The 22,908-nt window shown below is 40.3% G+C and overlaps 1 protein-coding gene across 1 annotated transcript in view; it reads right to left on the bottom strand.

Moving 5' to 3' along the window:
* Positions 1-22,908, bottom strand: part of TLK1 (tousled like kinase 1) — a 66,439-nt gene extending 43,531 nt beyond the window's left edge. The window contains exon 1 of the mRNA XM_062498754.1: positions 22,600-22,908. Within this exon, the coding sequence (XP_062354738.1) occupies positions 22,600-22,747 (148 nt within the window). The 5' untranslated portion in view covers positions 22,748-22,908. The remainder of the gene's footprint in view (positions 1-22,599) is intronic.

Genomic DNA, 22,908 nt, shown 5'->3' with positions numbered 1-22,908 from the left:
ACATTTCTGCTGAAGTGGGTTTTTTTTGCTATGATGTCAGGGGGGGTTTATTTTGGTTTGGGTTTTGTTACTGTTAAATATTCAAGACCAAAAAGCAACAAGCACTCTGCCATCTTTGTTATTTAAAGGACAAGACAGAAAAGCTGGATTCAAACTTTATTTCAACAGAGAGAAATCCCAGGAAGGATCCCAAGAACTGCCTTCCTCATTTACGCTGTAATTTAAATATATCATCCACATCCAAACATACAGCTGTTTTATCAAAAACAAGCAGCTCTGTACAACCCTTCAATTCTCAGCACAAGTTACCTACTTTTAAAGGTACTGGCAGTTTTAAGGCATTTCATGTGAGGGACAAATTTTTTTAATTATAAAAATTATGTATTAAATGTAAGTAAGATATAATTTGTTTAAGCATTAGCCTTTATAAAATCTCCTGCTCACAGAATGCCTTGCAACCAACAAGACTGACATAATTTACAGTCCTGAAAATATACCCAGACTTCTTCTTTGAAGTAATGTCATTCCTGCACCCGAAAGCCAACTCACTAACTCAAGGGACATCCAATCACATTACACAAGTAGCTACAGCATATTTACCATGATGCTATAGGACAGACTGGCATTGCTACCACCCACCACCATTCAAACTTATACTATCTTGCCAAAAAACCCTGGAAGGTTACCTGAAATTCAGGGAAGAGTCCTAAAAACTATATTTCTTTATTTCTTGTAACCACTACAGATTCTGAATGCTTCTTCTGATAGTTTTTTGGGGGTTTTTAAATTACCACCATTTTCTCGCTTTTGTATTTTTGTGGAGTGGTGGTATCCTCCACATTAATTTATCAGACCGATAAAGTCTCTTCTCCAAAAACTAATTTAAATATACAGATATCTAGTCCTGAAAATTACATTTTTAGCAGGATTTTTTTGAAAAGAACTCCAAATTCCTCTGAGAATTTCCTAAGCAATGGGGTACATCAAAAGCCAAAGTTCTAAGTCACAGAAGCAATCTGCAAGCTTTTTCATGGCATTTGGTACAATCTATTATACCATACTCTACCTTAGCAAAACAGAGATGTAAAGTTTCAAAGGATTCTCCATAGTAGTTAGAACACTTTCAGAACCAGTGACCAAAAACTGTGAAGTGCAACTACACCTGTATCCTAAGGTTCTACACCTCCAAATACACAAATACTGCAAATGATCCACTTATTTAACCAAGTACTTGCTCAGGCCTCAATAAAATTGCTATTTTAGGAGAAAAGGTTCAGCAGAGAGTGGCAGCTGTAACTATTCTTCACCTAAAACTACATCTTTTGTGATACTCTTGTACTACAACCTCTGTCTTGAACACTGGTAGACTACACAGAGCAGCACTGCAGATCCAAACACAAAGGGTTGACTGATCACACTATTCTTTTCCACCAAATATGGAATCAAGCTCCACAACTCAGTATTTATCTTTGACTCTCTCATTACTCTGAACTGACTCTTATTATCTGGCCATCAATTACAGCTTTGAAATGAAGAAAGATCAACAGCTTCACACATTGTCAGCTTTCTACAATGAAGATAAAGTTCATTATGCAGAAGCCAGATTCTTCTTAGAACAACTCTCCAGATTAGATTGAGGCCCCCTTCTCCTGAATTCAAGGCCAGCACAAACCACCTTTCACTTAAGTGAAAGCCAAACTGGTTTGGTCTGGTTTCTTTCATGCATTTATATGCATGTAGCTTTTAATGCCAAAGCAAAATACTTCAACGCAGAGACCTATCTGCTGAATAGAAAAAGGCAGTTTAACAATAGCCCAAATGTAAATTGAATTTCCTGATGTGCTCCTAGTAGGCACTCAGATTTTATGGTAACGCACACAGTATGACAGTTATGTGCAGCATATTTTTAGGAAAACTTCACATTAACATTGGTAATACTGGTGTCATGTAGTCTTCCTCAATGGCAGTAGCATCCTTGAGAACAGTAATTCTAATATCCAGCTAAAACAGTGAGGGGCAAAAAAGGGTGAGGGGCACTGCACACATTTCCAATAGCAGGAAAAGCAGCCTGGAAAGCAGGGGTTTTTTCTGCCCTTGCACCCTTATCTGTTTTTTCAAGATTACTTCAAAGGTATCAAACCAGACTTCAAGCATTGTAACCATTCCAAGTGTAGAAACCACTGTTTAACAACACTGCAATGCAATTCTTGAAGTCCTTAAGTAACTGTTTATTTCAATTTGGAATACCCTAAATATGTATTTATTCCACTATGTTGATGCTCCAGTAATTTAACTTCATAACAATGGAGTATGATAGCTCTTATCATTCTAGAATACACATTCACCAGCAAGCTGGTAAAAGGAAAGCTTTAAAATATCAAATGCAGAACAGACTACAGAAAATCACTAAATCCAGATTTTTAAACCCTTAAGCAGTCTTTTAAAAATGAGGCCACACAACTAGTTTTCTCCATTCACCAACATGTAGATAGATACATATCTGCATCCACATGTATTTCCTTTTAATTGAGCTTTTCTCTTGTTTCATGTAGGAAAAAAAACGAACAACCCAGACCAAACTCAAAACCAAACCAATCAAACTGTGCACTCAACTTCACTCTTCTTCCCTATCTTTCTGAAAGTCTGGGCTTTCCTTATTGCAGAAGCAGCCAGAGAGGACTTTTTCATTTCCAGGAAAATAGGCAAATGAAGCTAGTATTTCTGCCTCCAAGAAAAACAAACTACTTAGTAATAAACCGTTATGTAGTTAGGTAAATGCTGATCCAGGTCTCTTCCAGATTATACTTTCAGTGCTTTAAAAAGAGCCAATAGGAATAAAGTGACCCAGAACAAGCTGTCAAGTCAAGGAACAGAGGGAGCACTAAAATACGAGTTTGGCCAAATGAAAAATTTTTTGCGAGGCAAACAAACTAACATCAAACTGTATGCAATGACTGGAAATCTTGATTTCTAAGTTGGAAAATGACACCTGCTCAATCTAAAATAGAACATTTGAGCAGTGAGGTTGAGAAATTAATAAAACAAAAAACCAAAAAGTCACAAAGTTGACCTGTGTTGCAAAACCATGTCTTGAATAGCCTCTTTTCCACTGTGTGTTTTGGGAATCACAGAGAACAGAACTGGAAACAGCCTTGAAAATTACTGATGTGCTAAGAAATGAAGTTGAGATGCTAGTATAATGGCATAAAGCCAAGCAGTTTTAATTTGAGAAGAGTTCAATTTCAAGGTAACAGCAAAAGTACAGCCCATTCTTAGCAGAAGGCTTTGAAGTGCATCACCATCCAATGTGAATCATAATCCTGAAGTCAAGAGGGTCCCACACAATCAAAATCAGCAGTCAGTAGGGCAGAGAAAGACAATCTCTGAGATTCAAAGCAAATAAAATAAAAACCCAGAACTATATTTATGTCCAGACAATCCAAAACCTAGAGGACACTACTTACCAATGCCCCAGGGTTACGGCTCTTCCAAAATACTTCACAAACAGCTACAGATTACTCATGACAAAGTTTAACCTGGGAGTTTAGAAATGCTTAAAATCACTGACTTCCCAAGGAACAGGATTAACTTCTGTAAAAGACTACGTAGCTACTACAACCTCCAAACAACAGGTAACATGAAAAAGTTCAGGGCACTACATTCAAGCTGAAAACCTTAGCTGTATCTGAAGTTAATAGTGGCAGTAGATGAAACAGGAAAAGATAAAAATATATCCTGATGTTCAGGTGAAACTAGCCTTTTGAAAAGACCATAAAAGGTAAGAAAATCCTAATGACAAAGAGATATATCTAAGTCCAGGGTAAAGAAAAAACAGAATCTATTTAATTAACCAAGAGTGCAAATGCAGTATTTCTCAGCACCTGAGAACACTGAAGTACATAACACAGCAGACGTCCCCCCAGCACAGCTAAGGTGCCTGGGTGAACTTAACAGGCTTCTCTTATTAATCTAAAGGGGACTGAGGAGTAAAAGACAGATAATTAGCAGACAGATCAGGCTTTGGTCTACATAAAACCTGTGGGAGGGAAAATAATCTAACTGCCAAATTTTGGTCTAAAAAAGCACAACTATGGAAAATCTGAGAGTATAAGGAAAAAAAAATCTTTCCTATGAACACAAAAAGAGAGCAGTTTTTGACAAATATTATAGATTTATATATGCTGATTAAAGTTTCATAATTGCTGGATGGAAACTTATTAAAATACTAAGCAGAGAATTAAAGGATCTTCTGATGTGGAGAAAAAAATACCCCCAAACACAGCAACATTTAACTAATTTCTTATGGACTAAAAAGTTGACAAGGAAACGCATTTTAGAAAGATTGCTAGGTTAATCAAAATTAATTCTTCTGGTGCCCAAAGAACAGGAAAATATTCCATGTCCCTCCTCTCCCCAAGATGCAGCAGTCTATTTCCTTTTGGAAATCTTTTTAAAATGACTGTAGCCCTTGAACATTGTTTATTTCACTTTTCCCAACAGTTCAACAGTCCAGAAATTTGATCTAAAATAAAGAAAACTCTGGCTGCTGGATAGATAAATAATTTTCTGCAAATCATTCTACAACAGAAATCAATTCTTTAAAGCTAAAAAAAAAATCGTAATGATCTTTAGACTTCATGCCTGCGCTGCCAGGTTTTGGATTTCAATTTTGTGGCCAACAACCTGGAAAAGAGAAGAGAATTATGGAGAAATATGCTCCTGAGGGAACCCCTGCCAACACCTTGAAAAAAGACTTATGAATAAAGCACTTGGGCCAACTCCAGAGCAGCTAGGAGACATTTGTGGGTAACAATTTAAGAACGTTTAATTCCTCCTGCCTTCAGCTAGGCACTGTATTCTAGGGATCTCTTGAGGATTGTGTGTCTCATCAGATGGCTGTAGGCAGCAGAGGCAGAGATGAATTTACAAGTTGCCTACCAATGCTTTCATTTGGCCCCAGACCAGCAACATATACTCCTGCAAGTGGGTATATGCCACGAGGATGGCAGCTCAGAGTGGCTCATTCAGAGTTCAGAGAGCAAGTGATTTATACAACAGAGAGGACAAGAGATCCCCGGGGTCTGTTCTAGTGTAACTGGGGCTAAACCAGGCATCCAACCTTGCCACAGACAACACTTAGTCACCCTACCAATCCTGTCCCCTGGAAGTATGACTGAATTGCCTGAAAGACACACCTGGCTCAAAAGTAATGCTTGGGCCTCCTGAATCAATGAAGAATTCTCAGAAATTTCTGAGTGACAGTATTTCCCCTGTGTATTGCATACATGAAATTACACTTTCCTTCGATTCCACAGACAACAGCCGCACAGGTGCAAATACAATCTGTTTGAGGTGCAGTGCAGTACTCAAGAAAAACAAACAGTAATGCAAGAGAAAGACCTGAAAAGGAAAAAAAAAAAAAAAGCCACAACTGACTGAGCACCTTTAAAAATTACATCCAAGCATAAAAAATGGTAAAATCTGCATGTCTACGACAGATTACAAGACTGAAGACTAAATTAACTATGCTGATGGTCTGAAAGGTACTTTTTTCACAATACTCATTGAAACAATGGCATGTTGTGTCTCATTTCAATTTTATTCATTATTCAGAAAATGAATCAATATTTAGTTTTATTTGGCATGTAAAACCAGATAATAGGTCAGTTTTTGGTCAGATTTTTCTTTCTGGCATCTTTTCTTGAAGGAATTCTTCACCAATTAAACTTTGCTCATCTTGCCCCGGAAATTATTATGCCATTATTTTTGCATTGTGGATGTTAATGATAGGAGTTGGCAAGTATGAAATAATTAATAAAGAGAAGATAAGATCTAGAACAGCACATTCAACCTGGTATCTATCTGTCTATCCATTTCCCAGACTTCAATATAACTCCATGTGCATCATGTACAGGAAGCGTTAGCATAGCAAATACTGCTATGAGCAACAGAACCACGACAAGGTCCTTCCTGAGTCTGTTGAATAATGCCTAATGTGATGAATGAAGGGACAAACAACAATTGAAAGAACAAGCAGTGTATTTCTCCTTGTACTCAGCACTGGTGAGGTCACACCTTGAATACTGTGTTCAGTTCTGGGCCCCTCACTTTAAAAAGGACATTGAGGTGCTGGAGCGTGTCAAGTGAAGGGCAGCAAGGCTGTGAAAGGTCTAGAAAACCTGTGCTATGGGGAATGGCTGAGTGAGTTGTGTAGCCCTGGGAAGGCTCAGGAGGGGCCTCATGGCTCTCTACAGCTCCCTCAAGGAAGGCTGTAGTGAGAGGGGACTGGTCTCTTCTATAGTGCTTGAAGTCAGAAGGCCCAAAGAAATGACCTTAAGCTGAGACAGGGGAAATTCAGTTAAATATTATAATTTAATTTTTTTTTTACACTATTAGGGTGGTGACACACTGGAATAACCTGCCCAGGGAGGTGGTGGATTCATCAGCCCTGGAGATGTTTAAGGGGTGTCTGGATCTGAGCGATATATAATGGTTTCAATGACAATGCTAGGCTAATGGTTGGACTGGATGATCTTGAAGGTCTCTTCCAACACTGATGATTCTATATTTTTGTATTACTAATAGATCAAAAGATGTTTATCTGGAATTGCCACCCCTCAATGGCACTTAGGAGGCTACATTCTGAAGACTGGTGTCACTGTATTCTCTCCTCTCCTTTACACACCTTTACTGAATTCAATAGATAAGTTCATGGGCACTGCAACAGAAACAAATGCTGTGCCCCACTGCACAACAGTCCACTTGGAAGAATAATTCCCCACATCCAAAATCGCTCCCCAAGTCCAGTAATCCTTTCTAGGCTCTTATAAACTGTATCGAGTTAGACAAGATTAGAGTGTACTTCCTATATCAAAATCCCAGTCTGCAATATCTTTTTCCATCATGAAAGCCCTCCTATATCAATAAAACAGAAAAGCCACTCCAAAAAATACACCACAGGAAAGTAGCAACAGCAAATAATATCCCTTCTGGAAATGCCCTAATTTATAAGGCTTATTCTGAACTCCTACAATTAGGAGTTTAAACAATAAGAAATTTGTAAAACCAGGTATTTCAAGTTGTTGGCTACAACACCACATGCAGAACAAGCCTGACAACTCAGCACTCTGAACATATACAAACCACACAGGTGATATCCTGAATGTGTTCATTACAGCAATGCTATCTATTTATTTGAAATTTGTTTCTCTATCATCCCAAGAGTCACATTTACTTGCTTTTTAAAAAGGTCTGGACTCCTCACTTTCCAACTGGTCTCTGTATCATTCTGACCTACCAAGAGCAAGTCCTAAGTTGGCAGAAGGATTTTGGTGTTTTTTCAACAATGCCAACTTAACAGCAAGCTGTCAGAGCCTGAATGCTACAAAGAAACAGAAAGAAATGGGTTTGTTGAGGCAGTCCTCACTGACCATTTTGCATTCTTCATTGCTAAAGAAAGTGATACCAGACACCAGGCTTATTGACTAGTTAACTCTCACTGTCTAAAGTACTGCTATAAGCCCTTAGTCTGTGTAGGACAAATATATAGATACTGAAAAACAAATGCATCTTCAGGAAACTCGTTTTTAATGACAGCATCTGATTTGAACATCTGCTACAGTGATAGGATAATCAGAGATACAAAGCTCTCTTTGAAAGTGCTTTTAATAAAGTTTTGTTCAAAACAACTGTCCATTTTGGCAGCAACTGGATAGCCAGCTAACACTTCACCCCATGTTTCTCATCATCTCCAACCACTATAGTCTGTGCATGCATAAATGTGATCCTAACCTCTTTAAAATCTCCCAAAAAGCCCTTGACAATTCTATCCAGGTTCCATGCAGCTAGCTTATTCCTGGAAAGGGAAGGTTTTCTACACAGTTATAAGGTCAAAATCAGTAACTTCTTTCTTGAGAGTTAAGATCAATGTTCTGGTTATGAAAAAATGCCACTAAATACATTGCTTTATGACTGTATACTACAAAGGTAGAATAGAAGTTAAAATATGGAGGCACCCTTTAGGGTTGCCTTTGTAAATCAAAAGTCCAAGACACAAGTCCTTGCTAGTGTCCTACAGCACAGTATCAATGTTGATGTATTAGGCTGTACTACTCCCACTGAAACAAACAGATATACAATGCTCAGACAAGTTTAGGCTTACAATTCCTCTATAAGGTAAGAAAACCTATTCATACTTTACTGAAAGTACCTATTGTCTTGGCCAAAGTTATGCAAGACATCTGTGGCAGAACACTAAAAAATTGCCTGTCTATGTAGCAAACATCTGCCTCGAACACAACATTATGTCAAGAGAGATAAAAACTAACAGCCTGGGCTGCACATATGCAGGTGACGTGCTGCCTGCCTATCTCTGCATCTCCCTCTTCATCTATGTAGAGAAATGTGCAGCAATTACTCTTGCTTCCAGGCAACTCTGTAAAAGGTATCCAAACAGAAAGAGAGCAGCAGAATTTGCCCATTTCAGCTTCATTTGCTGCACAACCAGATGCTCCCTGTCCCCCAGGGGAAGAGGCAGCAAGCAGGAGAAGCACACTGCAAGTTCATGGGTCACTTGTTGGCGATGCAGACTAACAGGTCACAAGATAACACCAGTTTTGTGATACTCTCAAATGCATCCCACTCTGAACAAAAGGCTCACTACATTCCATCCCTCCATTTATTTCTGTGCTGAAAAGGACTAAAAGCCAGGAGCAGTCTTGAAGAAGAAACATCTACCTAGAGAAATACCAGAAAGTACAGCAAATTTTATTTGCAGTTATTTGGTTAGAAGACAGCAAACTGAGAGCTCTAAACACTCAAGTCCACGAAATGGCTGTTCTGCAAGAATTTAAAATGGCACAGGTCTTTTGCACACATCAAAAATAAACAGTAGCTTCTGCTATCTGAAGGAGTGGGAAGGAAGTCAAAAGCAGAGGCAACCTATCAAGCAGGAACAGAGCAAGCAATGTCTCTTCCCATAGGGACTTTTGGTTCTCACCCTCCTCAGAAAAAGTAAACTATGAACGAAGAAATACAAGATGTTGCAGCTTTTCCCCAAAGAATTTTTTTGAAGTTACCCATAAGGTAGAGAGGCAGGCCAAAACCCCTCAACAATTTAATAGAATAAATTTATTTTTCTGAGTTACAATACCAGTCATTTAGCATCTGAAAGTTGCATTTGTGTCAAGAGAAGTGCATTTCAGTTGTTAATTCCCTGAACCTCCAAATCTCCTTACTTCTGTAGCTCCTACTGCCATTTCCACCTTCATGATCTTCAAAATCTCCCGAGCACAGACAGTCCACTGATCCTCAAGGCAAGTGCTCTGCTCCCTGGAGCACACATGACAAACTGCTGTCCACAGTACCTAACTCACAATCCATATTGTTTCTGCTATTAGATGGCAAGGAACATGCTATAAATAAGAAAGTAAAAAATACCCAAATCCTAAGTCTTTCCAAATACATTCATCTATTTCACTTATTACATTGTGACCAACTAGAACATCAGCCTCCATACAATTTTAACACTGAACATGAAAAGAAACTCATTACACCTCTGAGATTAAATTCACCACTCATTGTAATTACAAGACACATTAAATATTTTGGCTTTTGCACTACAGCATTTTAAGAAAAATGTATTAACCTCCAGTACCACCATCAATTTCCTCCTTCTTCAAAATACTGTATGGTCCACACAGCATAGAAACCACAAAAAACTGAAACAAAAATAACATATATTAAGACATTTAGACTCCAGAATCACAAGGTTCACCCCACACCACCACAGAGCTTGTGCCACAGGGATCCTATCCCCTATGCTAAGCAGGCCATGCCACCTGTGAGATGGCTCAGTTTTCTCCTGGAGGTACCCTGCCTAGTTGGTGCTCAGAGAAGCAAGCAACTAGCTACTTTTCCTTCAGGTTGAAACCAAAACTTGGTTGCTTTTTTGGTTTTTAAATTTACATCTTAAACAATCCAAGTTTCACTAAACACAGGAAGAAACTCATTTCCTCAAGGTCCCTTGTAGGGAGGAGACTCTCAGAACATGGCTAGACAAATTATACACACACAGAGCTGACATGTTAATGACTACACCTACATTTTTATGGGACTTGCAGGATTGTTCTTATTCTACAGATAGAGAAAAAAAAATACTTACATGAAATGACACATGAATCAGTAAAGAATTATGTTTAAGGCTGGGGGGTGGAATCTTTGAACCTTTCTACTCCTAACAGCACAGCTACAAAGCCTGTTGATACCAACAGTATACACTGAATTCAGTTGCAACTTTGAGTACTGAACATTTTTAAAAATTTAAAACCCACTCAGTTCACACACAAAGAAACTTCCTATGTAATCATCTGTCAAAAATTCAGTTTTAGTTTTGCTCAGCATTATCATTAAAGAAATTTGCATTACAGCCATTTCTCCTACCCAAAGCTCATTGCCTAATTTTAAACCAGCTTTCTTTTCTGCTATACTATCACTTTCATTCAAGTTTTAGAAGAAAAAAAACAGAAGGGATTTTCATTCCTTTCAACACAGTCCCTTCCTAAGAACTGCCCATCTTGCTGGCTAAGCGAACCTCGTGGAACACAGTCTGCAATCACATGAATAAAACTTCAAAACGTAAATGCTGTTAAAGCCCTAGGGGTAACCAGAAAGCCCTAGGGGTAACCAGAAATTAGGAAAGAGCAGAGTAATAAGTCTTTGATATCACAAATTGAGAAACAAAATATTTTGAGGTATATGTTTAAAACCTACTTCAAGACACCAGTAAAAATACTCATCAGTAATTAACATCATCCACCGTGTAGAAGCACCTGAACACTCACAGTACTACTGCCCTTTTATTCTTAAGGGATAAGGATGTCACACTGCCTTCTGTGGACCACTGTAGGCATAATTTTAGCAAAAAAAAAGTGATCAAACCTCTCCTCCTCATCTGACAGGAGATAAAGCAGGATTTCTTTTTAAAATAGCTCATACCAGAGGCAGGGGAGTACCATGAAATCCCTTGGATGGGTTTTGTGGAGCCTACTTCCTCAAGCCAACTTAACAGAGACAGAACAGACCACACTACTGGGAGGCAGCAGCACACCTTACCAACAGCTGACAAACTGGGATGTCTTACCTGGTGCATATAACACAACTGATCCACTTTGGGGTAACTAAGCACCAGCTAACCACATGGAAAATGCTTTAAAGCTGAATACATCTATCACCAAACATATGATGGACTTAAGAGAGGACCCAGAAGCAGACCAGGCTTACCTCCATCAGTAAGAAAACACAAACAGTCCAAATGAGACCACTGCCTTAGAGTCAGACACAGCCAAGGTCCTGACAAGTCTCCAGGTGCATGGGGATATATACCCACCACATGCACCACACTCCCCACCCCAGACTGCTGCTTTAGTGAGCTGTCTCAGTGACAAAACCTTAAGCACCATTCAAAGCAATTTAATAAAAACACATCAGTAAGGAGAAAGCTCCACCAACAGCAGTTCCCTGAAGAACAAAGAGGCTGAACTGGAAGCTGCCTTCCTCATCCTGCCTGTGCCCACCAGGAGCTACCATGGCTGGCAGGGCCAGCACACACCCATGCCTCCAGAGCTGGCAGCTTTGTCCCTTCCAGCTCCTGCACTGCCACAGTAAACACGAACACGTGACAAAGTCTAACCACTGGAAAACTTCTAAATAGGCAGCAAACAGCAATGCAAATAACTGCGTAGGCAGGTTTGGGTCTAACTGTTAAAATAAAATCAGTCTAGTCTCTAATGAAACCCTTTCCAACCCTAATAGATAGCCATGCTACCTATTTTGGTAGTTACCTGAAACACTGATGCACTGCTTTCACACAACAAAATACTGTTCTGTGAGTACTACATGCTAACAAGATTATTTACCAAATGAGAAAACTCCACTAAAAACGGCTTATTTTTCAGAAAAAAAGCTCTTCCACTCACTACCTTTGGATCATTGATACACAAACCAAATAAATTTTGTGACTCGATGGATGTAACAAAAAGCATTTGTACCCACTTGTCTTAACTTAAACCTAAAAAATGCATGAGCAATTTCACTAAAGACTAAAAAAACCACTAACAACATCTGTTATTTCCCAAAAATCTCCCATTTGAACTATTACCCACAACAACCCTAAAACTGGGTTTCAGCTATTCTCAAATGGTAACTGGTGGTCAGTGAGAACTTTGACACCTTAGATAAACCAGCATTCCTCTCCAATCTTTGGAGACACAGGCGCCTGTGACTGCGAAATCCTAAGTGCATAAAGCACTCGCCCTTGCTGCCAGCACTAGAGCAGGAGAGCTCCTGGGGGGTGATGTACTGCGGGATGGGAGGAAGGTCCCAGGTACATCCTCACACCACCGGGTCACTGAGCACACCTGCAGCTGAGCGTGGGAGGTCGGACATCCAGAAGCTCCTGCTCCTTCTGCAGCGACCCACTCCCTGCACGGAAAGACTGCCCTCCCACCGGCAGCATCGACAGCGTGCACAAATGAAAACTGAGCAGGAGGACCACTGCTTACAGAAGTACAGGGGAAGCCGAGAAGCAGGATGGTACTGGAGGTCACCCTTGCAGCCCAGCACCAGTCAGGAAGGGAAACTGGCAGTGAAAGAAGGCAGGCTGAGTGACCCAGTGGTGTAGGAGAGAGCACACATCCCACCCAGGGACAGCAGGGATGGTGGCACACTCCCAAATTCTGCAACTTCTGACAGTCACTGGTATTGCTGCCTCATTGCTTGCTTCCCTTACAAAGACAAGATTTCAAAGCAACAAGAACAACACAACACAAAAAATAGTAAAAATAGCAGTAAAAAAAATTTTTTTTAACAAACTTGAAGAGAAAGATTTAAGGGAAACAGCAGGAAGGTGGTGTCAGACGCTGGCAGAGACTGGTGCCTGTTGTTTGCACTTCTCTGGAGGAAAAAAACAAGTGAAAGGCTCAGAGAACAACACGTTGTGATTTAGCCAAGAGAACAAATCAGGTCAACTAGCAATCACACAACATGGGGGGAAATATCCCCAAATCCTGTCACCTATTAGGCTAATTTACTGAAGATTATTTCATTGTCATAGCTTCACTATTTTGCACCCAAGTTATGATATATGTTGCAAGTATAACACAATAGGAGAAAATACAAGAAACACATTTTTAATGTATCATCTAATACACAACCAGGCTGGTGTGAACTTCACATGTTTCTGTTCTTCTGTTTAAAAGCAAACAATACCAAAACCAGAAACTCATGATATGGCAAAACTAGCATGATTAATCCAGCTGCCAAACTTTGTACCATCTGCAATCACCATCAGATTTAACAAAATTACATATTTGAAAAAAATGAAACAAGTTTTTAAGAGGTATGTAATAATAAACAAAAGGGATTTAGAACATTTTTACTAAAAAGCAACGGAAATCTTTGTGTAAGTTTAGCTTGCTTTTGAGACTGCTTTGTGAACTGCAGGGTCCTAACAGCAACATTAGTATTCCTAATGATAAAACAGTTCACTGAGACAATGGTTTGTGTATATATAAAAATGTGTACATTCAGGACATATAAAACTGCTGCTTCCTTAATAGTAACCACTCGCATGTTCTAGACATGGTAGCATGTACCAAGCAAGCAACTGAAAAAAAAATTGTGCATGGATGCAGAATACAAAGTACCACCTAAGAAGGAAGACCAACATGACATTTGCTTTTCAGTTTGAATACTGTTGTAACTGCTCTTAAGCATCATTTGGATTACAATCATTCAATAATACAATTTAATTACAAAGAGGCAATATACAATCTGATTGTATAAGTAAATTAAATAAGCAATAAACTTCAAAAAAGCAACCACATACTGAGGCCATAACATGCACAGCAGAAAGTACTTTTTAAATCTCATCTTAAAATTCTAAACCTGTATCTTCAGGAATTATTTCTATCTGAGTCCTACTTGTAACTTTAAAATATTAAAATCCCACTCCTCATAATGATCCTTCATAAGACTAAGAACATGAGTACTAGAAGAACTACTCCACTTCATTCAAAGTTGTGGAGAGCTTACAAGAGAGCCTCTTGCCAAACCTTAGTACTGTGACTAAAACTACTGAAACTAAACCATGACATTAATTTAATAGTCAAGAAGCTTCTAAAAGATGTGTCAAAGACACAGCAACCACACCCAAACAGCCACCAGCTCAAGAAATAACTGAATTGCTGAAAAAAAACTGAAAAACCACAGAAAAACCCTAGTAATACCTATAAAACCACTCTTTATAACCACTGCTATCACAGTTAAAATAAAAAAACTTACTTTACAAAAATAATCACACTCCCTAGACCACCACCACTCTTGAATATTCTACGTTAAAGTGATTAGTATTAATAATGTGTAGATTTTCTTTTCAATTACTTTCTAATGAAAACATCAACTTAAAGAATACTACTTTTCTCATCACTTTTACTAAGAATAATCTAAGAAATAACAAAGGCTATAACATCCGTGAGAGGCAAAGTAGTTAGCAAGAGGGTATTAGGACACACACGAAAATTGGCTAAGGCACTGTTGCAAAATTTAGGACAAAACTGTGGAACCTATGAGAATACAGCATTAACTACAAAAAAAAAAGTATTTACCAAATACAGCTATGCAGTGTACAGGTTAGATTAGTCTAAGCCACAAGAGTGAAAAAAAGAAGTATTACAAATCTTACTTGTAGCATCATTGGAGTTTGTCTCCATAGAACCAAGAGGCCAAAGAGTTCCATGGTAGAGAACAGGAATGGGGAACACCTCTGCTGTTCAATCTGTATGATCCCAAGAGCATCACAGTCCCACAGTGGAAACACCAGGCTCTAAATCATACTGTTTCAGATTTGCAGTACTTATGAAACTTGTGTATTTATTTGCAGGATTGCTTTCTAATTTCTTGCTCTTCAGCATATAGTTCAGAAGTTTGCTTACTTATTAAAAACAAACAAACAAACAAACAAATCTACCAAAAGTTACAGATGCAAGACACAGTGCTTGAAGTATCTACATGCTTTCAGTTCAAGGAAGCTACAAAATTAAACAGCTATCTGGTTGGGGATGTGACATCATACAACAGATTTTTCTAAAAGCATCAGGATTTCCTTTTTTCCTCAAAAAAATTGTTATTTTTCTCTTATAGGTATAGATCTATTAGAAGTCCATAGAAATGGAATCTAGTACTCTTCAATTCCTGAAATAACTATGATCAGGCTTCATTTCCTGTAAAAGACACTCTAGAGTTTCTTACCACCATCCCTGTCTCTTAAAATACAAAGCTCAGAGTACTTTGTTCTTAAGAACATTATAAAGAAAGCACTGCAGCCCTGAGTTTCCACCTACTTACAACTGCAGATATGATGAGGCAAGATACACTGCTTAATGCTCCTGCTGCCACCTCTCAGCAAGCAGAGGTGGTCCTAGGGAATACCAACCTTCTCCTTGACGTCCACATAAAAGCTCCAGTAAATTTACTTTCCCACTCCAAAGCGACCAGATTCCTGTCTCAGTTGTGCAGTCACACAACAATCACTAGCCCTCCCTTTAAATCCCTGGAGGACAGTTGTCAGCTTCAGAGCCTTTCCAGATAAAGCTATTGAGCACAAGGCAGGCAATTTTTCTTATTTGTGTATTTTAAAAACACTTCAGCACCAAACGTTTAATCGAAGCTCGGAGCAATAAGAATCTATGGTGAAGTTTAAAGTTTATGATCTATTAAATTCATAAAAGAGAAAGATACATTCAAACATTATAAACTTGGCAAACAGACCATCACATCACTGGAAGCTGTGGGTGGGCTGCCTGAACTGGAGTTTTGAAGCACTTGATCAGCTTTCACCAGCAACTGCTTCAGCCATTTTCATTTGTTCAACCACTTCAGCAGTTGGTTTACTCAGAACTGCTAAAGAGCAACCAACAGCTTGGAAAGCAGGAAAACCTGGCTTTCTCTTCCCAATGATGAACACAAAGGACTGGTCACTAGATTTGATTTGTTAACTCCACATTTCACAAGGAACCATGACCTGAAGTAACCGACTCATCTCACAAACCAGACAATCCTTTATCTGGTCTAAATGCAAAGCACATTTGGATATACTTGTTTCTTATTATGTACATAGCACCATTAGAATTCATTTTAACTAGCAAAGCTAGCTAAAAGCTGTCTAAAGCATGGGGAATTATGTTTCTTAAACATTGAGAATCTAAGCTGCGTAACTCCTTAAATAAATGCATATAGATTTGTCCCCTCCTGCCTCGCAAGAGGTATGATCAAATTAGACCAATTAGAATCAACTTTTCTTTAGGAAAAATAATTAAGCACAAATGCAAAATAAAATTAAAAACAATTATTTAATCAGGGTTTCCTGCTCACTGATTTAAGTCATGATTAAAATTAATAATATAGTCACTCTTATTTCAGTCAATCCCTCCAGCATGGACCCATCCCAAAGGGTCGCAGAGTCCCAGTCTTCCCCCAGCATCTTCAGCATGTCCAACTTCACTTAAGACCTTCTGCTCCCTTCTTCCAGGACTACGTTTGAGGTGGATTAAAGCTTACAAGCAGTCATTGCCACCTAACACATCCTCCCTACGGAAAGCCTAGGAGCCAAGATTTTTCTGCTGGTATATGGCATCGCTCTGCTCAGGAATGAAAGGAAGGAGTAAGACCTCCAGAGAGAAGGTGCCTGGGAAGGAAGCAGACCCTTACTTCCTATCCCAAACAAAGCATCTCAATAAGGATGGAGTCAAGATGATGGGAAATGTAGGATCCAAAATACCTTTTGATGCTTACTAATGCTTCCCTATTCCTAGCGAACTTTGTCCTTAAGTACTGAACGTAAAGTGCAGTACTTGTTCCTTGTTATTTTCAGCAACTATTAGAAGTTTTCCACTTGCAACACCTGAAAAACTGGGTTATATTATGGTGGCCAGCTTCTGTTTAACTGCTCTCCAACGACCACAACTGAAGTACTGGCATTCTCAACAGAAACCCTGACCACTCTTCTTCCTCTACCCACCTTCATACCCACCCAGAGCAATTTGGCAACCCAAATTTCCCTTTTCCTCTTTTATAGCTGAAACACACCAAGCCAAACAGAAAGAAGTTCATAAAGCTTTTCTTCCTCCCACTTGTGTGCTTTTATGTTTTTTAGCTAGAGTTCAGGAGCTACTCTACTTCATAAAAACAATTTACAAACTTCAACATTTTTTCTTGTGTAAAAAAGCTCAGCATGGAAGCAAAAAATTTAGTATGGTAGTAAATGGATTGGGAGCAAGTACCACTTCACAACCTTATACCAGGAACACAAAAAGCATAAAAGATTATTTAAGCCTGTTATAGTTCCATAATCTCAATTCTTAAATGTAACAAAATTCTACATAACTAACTTTGGTCATGATGCACATATATATGGTAGTGTTTCCCAGCAGTCACAACAGTATTTTGCAGTCATTTAGAATTATCAGGTTCTAAGAAAATCCAAAGAAATGTCAATGCTAACTGCAGACTACATTTATTACTAACAAGCAAGTTTACTTCAACTCAGTGGAGAAAAAGATTACTTGCTGAAAGAAAAAGCAAACAAGGAAAAAACATAGAGGGGGAAAAAAAGAATGACAGAAATAACAAGTTTCTAATTTGAATGGAGAAAATAAATAAAAACATCCTGTCCCTATATCGATTCCCTCTCCATTTAAAATGGAATGGGTTAACGGGAAATTCTATTCCAGGCAGAATAAAACAGAATTAAAACAAAACAGTTGGCCAAGAACTAATTTACTCTATTTGCTACAGCACTTGCCTTTTAGAAAACCAGATTCAAACAAGGATCCATATTAAAAAAGGTTTCCTTTCCCATTTCTCATTTGGACATGCTACAAGATCTCCAAATAATTTGGCATAAGCATCAGCTTACTATGAGAATCACATCTTCAACAACACCAGCAATAATATCACAAGCTAGAATTCGTGTGTATCACTGGCACAACACTAATCTCAGACAACACCTGCTCATGCTACAGCCAGCCTAAATATCCTTTTATGATTGCTGTGCTCATTCTGAGTAAAAGTATGCCATCACTTTTAAATACAGAAAGTGTTCCTGTTCTTCTCTGCTCCCATAAAAACTGGACAAATCCATAAAATTTTTAACCTACAGTTGAGTGATAAAAACCAACAAACTTACTGAGAACTTCCTGTTAAAGCAAATAAAGTAGCTGAGGTTTTACACTAAACGCAAACAACACAAAACAACTGCTCTGGAATTTTTAATACAATTTAGGTCACTTTCATATTCATGGACTAATATATTTTATGTAGCATACATACAACCTGGCATCTAGAAGCATTTTCTAGACTGGAAACTTAAGGAGGAAATAAACTGTACCTTTGTGCTCAGACACACAATTACCATCACATTTTAGGTAACAATAAATACAAACAATACACATTTATCAAATTTTAGGAAAAAAAGTTACCAAAAAATTTGCTACCCATACAACATAACTTCTTCAAAGTCTGTCAAAGACATGGCAGAAGTTTATGTACCATTTTGCCATCATATATTGATTTGGCTCAAATCTGAAAACTGAAATTCGCATTCCTTTTGTGTTAATTCAAAGTTCTATCTAGCATTCTATTTTGCTTTTAGCAGAGTATTGAAAACCAACAGCACACACAAAAAAATAACTTGTATAAACTTAACTTATGCTTAATTACCAGACACTGCAACACTGCCCAGTGAGCCAACCATGTCCTGGGCTGCACCAAAAGCAGCATGTCCAGAATGTGAAGGGAGGGGATTCTGCCCCTCTACTCCACTCTGCTGAGAGCCCACCTGGAGAGCAATGAAGGACACGGACCTGCTGGAAGAACCCAGACAAAGGCCACAAAGATGATGAGAGGGCTGGAGCATCTCTGTTATGAAGACAGGCTGAGAGAGTTGGAGTTGCTCAGCCTGGGGAAGAAAAGGCTCTGGGGAGACCATACAGCACCTGCCAGTACCTGAAGGGGGCCTATACAAAAGGTGGACAGAGACTTTTTACAGGAGCATGAAAGGACAGGACAAGGGACAACAGCTTTAAATTGATGCAGAGTAGATTTAGATCAGATATTAGGAATAAATCATTTACTTTGGGGATGGTTAGACTCTGTAACAGGTTGAGCCTCCAGCAGTTGCGGAGTTGTGCCTGCTGCATCCCTGGAAGCGTTCAAGGCCAAGTAGAATGGGGCTTGGAGCAACCTGGTCTACTGGGAGGTGTCCTTGCCCATGGCTGGGGGTTGGAACCAGATGATCTTTGCAAGTCCCTCCCAACCCCAGGCAATCTATGGAATCTCTTCTGACTCTGCCTTGTCAGCACTGGCCTGAACAGTCTCCATTTAAAAAACAGCACTTTGCAGGTATGATCTTTAATATTTTTAGTAACACAGATAAAGCAGACAAAAGTCAAGAAGCTTCAAACAGGAAATTGTGTGACTGCAATTATATGAGCTATGGCACAAGATTTAGTCACACAACCACACATACAGTATGTAAAATAATACCGCATAACAGTCCTCCTGAATTCCTGATAACATCTACTGCAGGGCTCTTAAGTGACCACATATACCACACCAAAGTTATGGGTATATAAAACAACTGACAGAACGACAGACATTTACAAGCTACACTAAAATGCAAACAAGAGATAGTTGTTATACAGTAAAAGTGTACAGATGCAACTGCATTCAAGTCCATCCTAGACTTTTCATTTCAAAACCTCCAAACATAAATTCAAATCAATACAGTTAAGCTACGAGGCCACTCTAGATCAAGATATAGAAGATAACATCCAATGGAAAATGCTGCTACAACGTTGCAGTGCACTTTAAAAGATTAAAATATTTTTAAAATATTATTTCTTCCAAATTCACATATATTTCCCAAGTAATCTCTTGTGATACTGACAAGGTATTGCCATTTTTTTAAATGTATTTGTGCAATTGTTATATATACCAGAACTTTTCTTTTTTGCTTTTTTTTCCTATTAGGGATTCCAAAAATCTTTTTAGAACTTCCTAAATCAAGGTGTTGAATGTTTCTTAATTTCTTAATAAACCAGAATCTTCAAACGCCCATGTGAGACATGTGAGATGACACCAGATCTTCATAGGTGATGTCAGATCAACCACAGCACACGTGGTACACTCTGTGAAGGTCTGCACTTCCAAAGGCAACAGGGACATAACTCTCACAGGAGCCAACCAAAGGGATTTTAATCCACATACAAGCAGGCCAGGCTGGGAAAGAAGCTCTGCACAAGTGCCAAATGCACTGTATTGGTAAATATTACCCACTCAAAACTGGCACCAGCAGCGATGCAGCTGTGATGCAGTATGGGCCGGTGGCCTTATGCACTGCTCCAAAACTCACAAGCTCCATTAACATCACAAGGTATCACAAGCTCAGAACTGATGACGGCACAGGCTCCCATAAACACACTGCACTGCAAATATTCCACACTGATTAGTTAGATATGGCATTAATTTTTCACATATATAAGTCAATGTCTATGAACACACTAATGCATATTTCAAGGCCTTCTGATACTTCTTTGTATAACATATATACATAAAATAAGATGCATTAATAATATCCCACAAGCATGAATGCAAAACACGAACCCAAGCATGGCAGCTTGTGCTCATTTCCAAAGAGAGCTACCTAGTGAGGACACACAATTTAAACGCAACCCAGGAGCACCATGCAAATATAACACATTACAGCAACAAGCAAACACCAAGGTTTTGATTACTTTTCACCCCTTAATCTCTATTAGAGGATGTAAATTGCAGAACTCAGAAAAATCCAACAGCATGAGTTGTAAGAAAGAAAAGCGTAAATAGCATAATCATCATATTAAAAATGAGTTTCATAAAATACATTTTTCTTGTCTCAACAGAAGTACTCAAGGACCACCATTTTTTGTTAAAATAAATAGCTACATAATTTATACTGCAACAATCATTTCAAGCTTGTATGGCAGGTATTTGAAATACATCCAAAAATATCCTACATGCACATATTACCCGCATGCATATTAATAACAAGAGTTGCAACAGTGAAGAAACCTACTCTCAATAAACTTAAAACTACGGATTTGGCTGGTGCTGGTCGTTTTTCTAACAGCTTTGGCTTCCCAGAGAAGATGAGCACAAAATGCCTGCCACTTTACTCAGCATCTTTAACATATACCATAATTCCTTCCCAGGTATTTTCTAGAGCATTTCACGTCAATCTACCTGCAGGAGCGTGTGCAAAAGTGACACAGAGTGATACAAGTCTGACAACTACTGGTGTGGAAAATGGAGAAACCAGACTGCATTATACATTTTCACGATGTCGAATCCCTGCTTACCAAGTCCCTACACTGCTTATCAATCAAAAAAAAACCAAAAAAAAAAAAACCAAAAAAACCAAAAAAAACCAAAAAGCAAACAAGCAACTACAGGAAGACCTAAAAAACAGATTCCCTATCTTCGCAACTATTTCTATTTCAAGTTAGCCAGTTTCCTGCTTAGCAATGACGTTTTGCAGATGCTACAAGAAATGTTACATGGTATTCATTAAACTGGGGCAAATCAATTAATATTATACAACTGCTCGGTATGCATGTATCTGTGCATAAAAGTTCTCCTCCACCACTAACTGGCGTTCTGCAAGTAGCTATTTTAGCTAAAAGCGCCGAGCAACTCACTGGCTGTATAACTGCTACATCTTGTGGCAACACAACACAAGGAGGAAAAGCAGACAATACCCGAAAGGGAACAGCGAAGGGACTTGTTTGCTCATAACCTTCATACAGATATTCCCTGCAAACACCCACAACACCCTGCTGTCGCTGTCGGTGTAACACAAGAGGGGAGGAGCAGGGGAGGGAGGAGAAAAATATTATCATCGAAGGCGTGATGGAGGACAGGAGAAAGTTGCAGTCATTCCGTGGCGGCCGCAAGGCGCCCTGTCACTTCTGGCCGCAAACCCGGCCGCCCCCGGGGGCGCTTTCCCCATGGGGACGAACCTCTGGTGTCGGCCCCTCTCCTTCCCACCTCCATGATGCTAAAAGTGCCCAACTCCCTCCAGCAACAGCGGCTGCATCCTCCGGCGCAGCACTTCTACTTAGCCGCTGGCGGAGGGGAGCCGATTTCGGGAAGGACGCGGCGAGCGGCCGCCCGAGGAGACGCGAGCGGCTGCGGCAGGCGGACGGCCCGGGGACGGAGGGAGCACGGCGGGTCCCCCTGCGCGGCCCAGCGCGGGGGGTGGGGGGGGAAACAGCGAGGCGCCGCCGCGATGACGAGCGGGCGGGGGCGGCAGGGCCCCGCTCGCCCAGCGCCCGAGGCTCCGCTCACCGCCACCGGGCCCAGCGCTGACCCCGCGCCGCCGCCGGGGGCACCGACCTCTCCCGCCGCCGCTTCCCGGCGGCCCGGGACCGGCCTCCGGCGGCGGCGGCGGCTGGGCCCCCCCTCCCAAGGGCCGGGCCCCCCGCGCAGCCCCGCGGCGCTGGTTACCTTCCTTGGGCGGCTTGCCGGGCGGCGCGCCGTACAGCTGGGAGGCCGCCGCCGCCGCGGAGCAGCCCTGCAGGCTCGGTGGGGACGTGGAGAGCCGGGACCAAGATGGCGGCCCCTCCAAACTTCCACTGCTACTTTGGACACTCATCAAGCTACTTTCCTGGAGCCCGGCAGCCGCCGGGGGCGGCGGGGAAGGCGGCGCGGCGGGGGGACACCCAGCGCCGCGCTCATGGCCGGGGGGCCGGCCCGACACCGGCGCGGGGAGGCCGCCGGCTGGGAGCGGGCTCCGGAGGCAGGCGAGGCGCGGGA

Source organism: Cinclus cinclus, chromosome 9 (assembly GCF_963662255.1).
Source record: "Cinclus cinclus chromosome 9, bCinCin1.1, whole genome shotgun sequence".
In the NCBI taxonomy this organism is placed as follows: domain Eukaryota; kingdom Metazoa; phylum Chordata; class Aves; order Passeriformes; family Cinclidae; genus Cinclus; species Cinclus cinclus.
This window is presented reverse-complemented; position numbering and strand designations above follow the sequence as displayed.